The following is an 8,755-nucleotide window of genomic DNA, read 5'->3' on the forward strand; positions in this document are numbered from 1 at the left end:
AAATATTCTTAAAGTCGACACTTCAAGCTTTATTTTCCTTTTTTAAACATATTTTTATCTTTATTATTTACCAAGTTATGATCATTTGAAATTTGGTAAATTTTTCCTAATTTTTCAGTGTACCGCTTTTTTTGCATGCGAGTGTATATTTTTACGCACATTAAGATACACTCTTTTATATGTAAATTAGTTTGAAACGATTAAATAAATTTTTCTATGAAAAAAAAATTCTTGAAAAAAGACGCCGAGATCCTAGACTAACCCCTTAAAGCAGCGGAATGATTGTAGAATTTTGATTGGTTTCACTGTTCCGTTCCGCTGTAATTTCCTCTCCATGTGATTCTAGGGTATCGATCATGAAACTTTTTCCCTAGGATGAAAAGTGAAAAGTGAAAATTTTTATCATTGAAGTTAATAGAGAAATTTTTATCATTGAAGTTAATGGAGAAATTTTTCACTTTTCACTTTTCATCCTAGGGGAAAAAGTTTCATGATCGATACCCAGCTTAAGGCCGTAAACGTAAAGCCCATGGTACATAGAATAACGTAACGGCTGTGGCTGCTTACGTTCTTAACTGTGATTGGTCAATTCGCTTACTGATTACGTTTACGGCATTACGTTTTTCTATGTGCCATGGACTTTACCACGGATCTATAATAGGTGTTTTAAGCCTTAAGTCGTAAGAAATTAGCCAATTACAGTCGAATTCGAGGAGAATTATCGACTAGAATTTGTCCATTTCTTATGGCTTAAGGCTTAAAACTCTATTGTAGATCCGGGGTACGGTTAACACTTTTTTATGTGCAAGGATTTTACGTGCGAGGTCCACAACCTCGTTTTAAGAGGCCCTAAGCCGTAAAGCCGTAAGGAATTGACCAATCACAGAGAATTATTTTTCTCGCATTCAACTATGATTGGTCAATTTTTTACGGCTTTACGGCTTACGGTCTCTTAAAGCAAGGTTGTGGACCCAGCCTTAAGGTACTATTTCATGCTGACACTCTTCTTCTTCTTCTTTATACTCAGAAGATTCAGGCTTCCTGGATGAAGCCCATTAACCTTGCAGACAGTGGCCTTCAGGGAGAGATTCCGTTTGAGTAGTAGTATCTCTCAGCCTGGGAAATATTTCTATCATCAATCAATATTGTTGCTTATTTGATTGGGCTTCTTGTAGATCATCATTTGCGAATAATCTACGGCCCTTCAAACACACACTCAACAATTATCTCTTATTAAAAATTTATATTAAGCAATTTTTGGGCTTCAATTAAGAACTTACTTAAGGCGCATGCTATTTTATTATTCATATTGCCTATTAAGTATTCAATTGAAAATGGCTGAAGAAGTTTACACTCTCTTAAAACACGAATTAAATCTTTTCTAGGGTTAATCAAATAAGGACATGACCATGCAATATGATTAATATTTTGCGGACTCTCCCCGCAATCACATATGGGAGAATCCGCCAGGTTCAGCTTATATAAACGGACCCTTGTACAAAGGTATCCACATATAATTCTTGAGATCAGACTCCACTCAAACCTTTTATTATTTCTCATAATTTTCCGAATTGAAGCTACCTTGACATTCTGAAACTTTTCCATGTAATACGATCCCGTACCCGGGCTCATGGAGTCAACATATTGCTTATTTAGTTCACCATATTGACGATGGCGATTTGAAAGAATTTCTGAAAAGGATAATTTGTTGTTAATAATCATTCCCAATTTGGCAGCCGATTTGGCCAGTCTATCCGCCATCTCGTTGCCCTCAATACTCACATGAGCCGGACACCAGGTAAATTTAACTACTGTATTCTTCTGTTGAAGAAGGTTAATTTTAACAATAATATCACCTATTCCAGGGTTTAAATTATTATTAGATTTATTTAATTTATAGACAGAACAGTTATCAATGGCCTCAAGGCAGCTTCGCGAGTCTGAACATACATTAATTGATCCACTTGATTGAGTTAAGGCAAAGCCCAATGCCCTGTCAATGGCGACCAGCCAAGAATGAGCCCGACCGGGCATTGAGCCTAAACATTCCAGCTATCTGTCGCACAAGAATCCAAAATGCGCTCCCGACATAATAAATATCATCAATTAACATTCTCGAGCCATCCGTAAATATAGACAATTCTTCATCATTGCATTTATTCAAATTGATCAGACCAACAAAAGCCCTCTTATAGCCCGAATGGCTATCACTTATTTTATCAATTATTTCATTTCAACCGGCATAGCAACCGGCACCGGAAATGCAAGTCTACACATTCCTGAAAACCGCACGCGAACAAAGCGTCGATCGAAGACCATAGCGCGAGCGACATCATACCTAATTGCATTCGGCATGACAACCGACAGCGGAATTGCAAGATTGCACATTCTTTAATCACGCGATCGCGCCTCTAGCGCGATGAATATTACCATATATGGTCCGAACAGAGACCAAAAGCGACATCATCAAACTCAATATAAGCGACTGCCTAATTGCGGAGCGCAGAGTCTTGTCATAAATCTAAACGTAACAATACGTTACGCGCGTCGCGAGAACCGAGTCAAGTAACATCCGCGATAACGTTCGTCGCCCGACCGGTTTACTCGTAAGTCACAAGCGAGAACTTTAAAGTATATTCATTTAATTAAATAATTGTATTACTTAAATAAAAGGTTACGATTACTAAAATAAATTGTGAACCATTGTAATAAATAATTATATTAATGAAAGGTGCAACATTAGTAATCAATTATTAAAATTGTTAAATAAAAGGGGTTATTTTAAATGAAAGTGTGGTGAAGTGAGTGTGTTCGACGACCTTGCTCTCTATCCTCGTCTTCCTCGTGGGTTCCAACCCTTTGAGCGGACCGAATCCCAAAATAATATCTTGTTGCACCGAGAGGTACAACAGCCCTATCTGGATTACCACAATTTTTGGCTAGTTGCCCCAATTTATAATCAATTTTGATCGGCCTATTAATTTCTGGAGGTACAGGCAAAAGGCTTGGATGAATTGGCAACTGGTGAAGATGTTTCAGATCATCCGATATCGTTGGTCATCTTAAAATAATAAATGGAACATTTCTGGCCGCTATTTTCTTTAAATTAATTAATGAATTTAATTGCTTGATTTTATTAATAATGTTAAACTTGGAAAGTTGATATGACCTGAGTATAAATTTATCACATTTATACGAGATTCTTCTTATTAGAGAAACTTGTCCGGAATATGACCAGCAAACCTTATTTGAAGCAAATCTACGGAGACCCATGGCGATTTTGTAGGATGACCATAGTATGCGTTCCACAACTATAATGAATGATCTTGCTGCACTAATGTACCACATCGATCCCCATTCAAGCTGCGATTTAATGGTAGAGTTTATAAAGTTGATCGCAATTTCAGGATTTATTCCCCAACTACGTCCTACCAACTATTTTAAAATATTGATGAAACATGATGTTTTAGTACGTAAAGCCGCAACTTGTTGCTTCCAACGAAGGCCAGTATCCAACGTAGTCCCTAAATATTTAACATGCTGTGAAATCTGTATGAGACCACCGTTCACTGAAAGCTCTTCTAGTAGGTTAAACTGTTTTTTCCTATGAAAGACGATAAATTGCGTTTTTGGTAACGAAATATCCAAGGATAAGGAACTCAGCCATTCCTGCAATTGATTGAATGATTGAGATAGACTCCCACACACAACGTCTACAGAGGGATCCGAACAAAGAATGGCAATGTCGTCTGTAAACTGTAGCAAAACACAGTTCTGCGGAACATGATCTAAAATATCCTTGACATATAGATTGAATAATATTGGGCTCAATACTGAAACCTGAGGAAGACCCTTCTGAATTAAGGAGTAACGCCACTCTAGAATTTTCAAAATAATCAAAAAATTTTTTTTTGTTTAAATGATGCCTTAGAGTCTTAAAAATAATGTACATTTGGCCCCGTAGTGCAATAAAATTTTTAAGTACTTATTTCGAAACCGAAACTGCCTTCGTTCGATTAATAAGAAAAAATTCGTGATACTCGTGGCAGAAGGCAAAAGAGGTCAGGGTATTGTTAAAATCGGTCAGATAAGACGCAGAGTAGGAGAATTTGGAAGGTGAAATATATGGTGCAGGCATTGCCGACTAGAGGTATATAAAAAAAATTTATACTATTTTAGTACTTAAAACTTTAAACGCGTTTTTCTCGAAACAATGTTTTTCAAGTTGGCCGGACACAACTCGAACAATTTTTGAACGATTCAATTCAAATTTTAACAGTAGCTTTGTAATTAGATTTTACACAGAAGTACGTAGGAGTTTTTTGATATCTTGTCAACTTTTTTTGTTATAAACAATTTACGATGAAATTTTTTAATGGAAAATGAATTTTTTCTTCAAATAAGCATTATTTTTTCAAAATTCAATATTTTCAAAATCCCCTACGTACTTCTGTAGCCAATTATATATAGTTTACAAAAATGTAACGATGCACCCCCATCGTCCCAGCCAGAACACCCGGCCGGACGCCGCTGCATCGCCACGTGATGCAGCGATGAGGGCGCATAAGCGCCCGATAAATAAAAAGCATAATTTACAGGTACACGGTGGCAGTAAGAGGCGCGCCGCGCCGAGCATCGCCGAACGAGGCAGAAACAGATCGGCTACCGCGAACTCCCACCGCGAGTACCGAGCGGCAGGGAAGCCCGAGCGAAAGCGAAGCCTCACGAATGAGGCATTTTGACAAGCGTTAAAACGCTGCGGTAACAGCGAAAACAGAGCATTCCTGTTCCAGACACGAATCCATCCAGTACTCCGACTTCCTAGAGCATTGCGAGTCCGTAGTAACCGGGTTGGAGAGTTCTCCGACTCCACTGAGAGTTCTCAGCTGACGAACAAGCGTTCCGAGGCACCGAACGACAAGAGAAAGGGGGCAGAGAGTACTCTGCCACAGTATATACAGTAGCGTAACTCTCCCGATTTCATGTCACACAAAATGGAGTGCGCATGCGCGAAATAAGCAAGATGCCCAGTCGCGCCACCTAAACTTCTTTCTCACTTCTTCTTATCCGTTCTCTGTCACTCTCTGTCAGGACCATTTAAACGGCTCCGTTTAAAGATCCTGTGATTAGGTGTGTGCCAGTGTATGCTTAGAAAGCTCAAATTTGAAGGAAATTAGTATAATTACCGTCTGTTTGAGTTGTGTTAGTTTGAGAAACTACGAATTTAGTTTGTGACTGAAAAGATTGTGGAAATAAAACAGTGAAAAAGTGGAAAAAATTAAGTGAAACGAGGAACGATTACTAAGAGAATAGTTAATCTATACAATTATTGTATAAATTATCTATTCTCTTGTATTTTTGCACTTTTGATCTTAGCTTTGTTTCAGGTGTTGCTGACGAAGAGAGTTTAAATCACAAAGTGAAACTGAAAAAAAAAACAATAAAAATGAGTGGAAAGAAAAAATCAACTTGTGCTGTACCATTGTGCGTTCAAAGTTTTAATGTGGAACAACGACATTTTTTTAGATTTCCAAAAGAGCATGACAGGTATTGTTTCATAATTATTACTTTATAATGTAAATTTTGTTTATATTAATTTTATTATGTGTCATCACACACACACACACACACACACACACACACACACACACACACACACTTACTTGTAGTGAGTGATTTACTGTTTTTACAAAAAAATGTTGCAATCTTTTATTAAACAACTATATTAATCTGTTAATGATAAAACTTTATAACTTATGTATATATGTGTATATATTTATATGTGTATAGATGGATGCAGTGGATACGAGCATGTGGAAGGCTGGAATTATTAAATAACTATATTACTCTGTTAATGTGATAAAACTTTATAACTTATGTATATATGTGTATATATATATATATGTACATAGATGGATACAGTGGATACGAGCATGTGGAAGGCTAGATTTAGAACCCAAAGGTCCAGAATATGCCTATCACAATTGCTGTTTGTGCCATTTACATTTTGAAAAAAAATGGTACAATATTAACAAAATTAGAGCTCGTCTTCACCCAGACGCTGTACCTACTCTATTTGGAATAAATATTGAACAAAAGTGAGTTTTTACTTTTATTATTTATTTTTTTAATAATTCAGTTTATTTAGGTTTGATCAAATTAAGTGCTGTAAAATTATTATATACTATTTTATATGTACTGTGACGTGACAATTTTTGTCAGTCACTTTTGACAGTACGTTCGGGGGAGATCCTGAGTCCTTCGGGCTTAAAAAGGGCGAGTGCGCAAGCGAGCGTGCGACTTTATTATTTTTTTTCGTATTATTCCTGGCGACTAATTATGTATTTCGTATCATTATTAAATTTTTTTTTCTTTTCTTTTTGTTTGCCTGCCTTGTCGCTATTAAGTTATTTTTTTAGCTAGCTATAAAGCGATTCTGAGTCTGAATTTCGCCACCCGGTTGCGATAGAAGACGGTGGCTGCGCTATGTTTGTGTATTTTCTCCGCCTCACCCCCTAGAAGAAGAAAGAAGACAATACATCGTCCAAGACGGAGAACGATTAATGGAGGCCGTAGCTGCGATCGAGAGGAGGTGCACGCAGGTTGTATTATTCTGTACCTGGTAGGAATGTCGCTATCAATTGGTGTTTATCGCATCCCTTATTACAGACGCCTCGGAGAGAGACGTGACATCGGAAAGGACCTGCTCTGGACGGACATTAGGCGAAGCGCCGGACTCCGTGTAGATCACCAAGAGATTACTGATCGCCAGAAAGCACTTTCCGCTGATTTGGAAAAGCGCGCCATGCGACATGAGGATACGCGACACGCAAGGACTCGCCTGATTTGTCGCGAGGCCACGTGGTCGTGATGAGCCAATTAAATCAGGAAGTGGCCCAAGAGGAAAGGGGCCTAACGGCCTGCGTGGATCCGCGGAAACTTCCCATCGGCACTTGTGTGGTGACCACAAAGCGCGAAGGACGCAGGATCTCGGAAGTAACCCGTACCATCGGCTGACGCAATAGAGAGACGGCTGACGGACCAGGGGCTAACGAGAGCTGAAGACAGCGAGGGATGCGTGCGGGTGAGGCGGGTGTCGTCATATCAAGATTCATATTGTAAAGCCACCGATCGCGAGAGTTTTGTAGACGTCTCGAGCGGATCGCGCGTTAAGATCTACGCGGAATTGAGAACGGCCGACGTCGTACCGGCCTATCGTAATGAGCACGTGCTCTATTTCCTATCGATCACGTGCCGTCCGCTCCGATGCGAATTTTAGTAGATTCGGAATTATCGTTGTTACTCGCCCGGGTCACTGCCAAGTCATTAGAATTAAGTTGTGCATGTTGAGAATCCGGTATATCTGAGACTGAAGTAGAATTGCGTTGCCGAATTAAAATGATCGGCTGTCGAGTCACGTTTCTTCTCTCTATATTGTATTGAAGTCATGAGTTCTGAGCGGAGTTATTGGATACAGTCTCCGTCTGATTGTAAGAATTTGAAAAGAATGTTGTATTAAGAAACCGTCGTAGAAAATCTGTTGAGAAGCATCGCACTTCCCTGTGTCATTCTTTGTGTACTCGAACGATATAATATATGATAACAATACCTGATAATAGTTGTCATTTTTATTTGTGTATTATTAAAATAGAGTATAAATACAGAAAATAATTAAAATCTTTTTTCAGAAATGTTGTTCAACTGTTTTCAACTAATGAAACAGAAAAAGAAGATGCATTCATAGAAAAAACAAATAGGTATATTCAAAAACTGTTTTATATTTTTTCATATAACAATATTCTGTAAAGTTATGATATACATTCTTTTATTGCAGAAATACATGTACAGAGACAACTGATGCTGAAGTAATTCAAATGCAAGAAGAGACTAGGTAATTTATATTAATAGTAAACATTTTCATTTTTAATAAAAGTATATAACTTTTTATGATATTTTCTCTGCTTTCAGTAATGCCAACACTTCAGAAGTAATTATGCCAATCACTATCCATGACATAGAGACTGGAAAAAATAAACCGTAAATATTCATTTAATAACTTATTTGTATAGTAAAGCATACATTTTTATTTTTTCATTTATAATTTTCTTACAAACATTTACTTATTACTGGAATGTGTAATTCAAAAATTAATCTATTATATATTTCTATTTTTTAACTTTATGTTTTAATAGATATTATTTAAATTTATTTCTTGTTAGTAGAATTTATTCGATTATTTATCATATTCCAAAAAAAACTTTATGAGTTTAATGAATTTGTCTCATATTACAGAAGTACATCTAGGAGTCAAAATGTCATTGATGAATCGACGGATAATAGCCCAAGGGAAAGAAAATTGCATTTGAAGATCAAGAGATTACGGACGCAAAATAACAAGCTACGTCAAAGGATTAGACGACTTCATTTGGAAAAAAAGAAGAAGAAGAAGGTAACACTGAAAGAAGAAAATGAATTTGAGCGTTTAAAAAAATTAGGCTGTAAATTATTGCCCGAAAATTTTAATAGACTTTTAATGGCACAAGTTAACGCACAGTTTAGAAGTAAACGCGGTAGAAGATATGACCTCGAATTTAAAAAATTTATACCTTTGAAATTAACCCCAAAAATTTGAATCTTTTTAAACATGAATATACATTATGTTATTTTCTATGTTATGTACCACGAAAAGTAAATGAAAACTACAAAAATTGAACCTATCAAAATTAAAACGATTATCTAACCACAAAATAAAAAA

The 8,755-nt window shown here is 36.9% G+C and overlaps 1 protein-coding gene across 1 annotated transcript in view; it reads left to right on the plus strand.

Annotated features, from left to right (window-relative positions):
- The first annotated feature begins 4,125 nt into the window (after positions 1-4,125).
- Positions 4,126-8,755, plus strand: part of LOC108776791 (52 kDa repressor of the inhibitor of the protein kinase) — an 11,789-nt gene continuing 7,159 nt past the window's right edge. Inside the window, exons 1-6 of the mRNA XM_018543504.1 lie at positions 4,126-4,150; positions 5,388-5,547; positions 5,913-6,098; positions 7,835-7,891; positions 7,969-8,037; positions 8,293-8,449. Of these exons, the coding sequence (XP_018399006.1) occupies positions 4,126-4,150; positions 5,388-5,547; positions 5,913-6,098; positions 7,835-7,891; positions 7,969-8,037; positions 8,293-8,449 (654 nt within the window). The remainder of the gene's footprint in view (positions 4,151-5,387; positions 5,548-5,912; positions 6,099-7,834; positions 7,892-7,968; positions 8,038-8,292; positions 8,450-8,755) is intronic.

This window comes from Cyphomyrmex costatus, unplaced genomic scaffold (genome assembly GCF_001594065.2).
Source record: "Cyphomyrmex costatus isolate MS0001 unplaced genomic scaffold, Ccosl1.0 scaffold384, whole genome shotgun sequence".
NCBI lineage: Eukaryota > Metazoa > Arthropoda > Insecta > Hymenoptera > Formicidae > Cyphomyrmex > Cyphomyrmex costatus.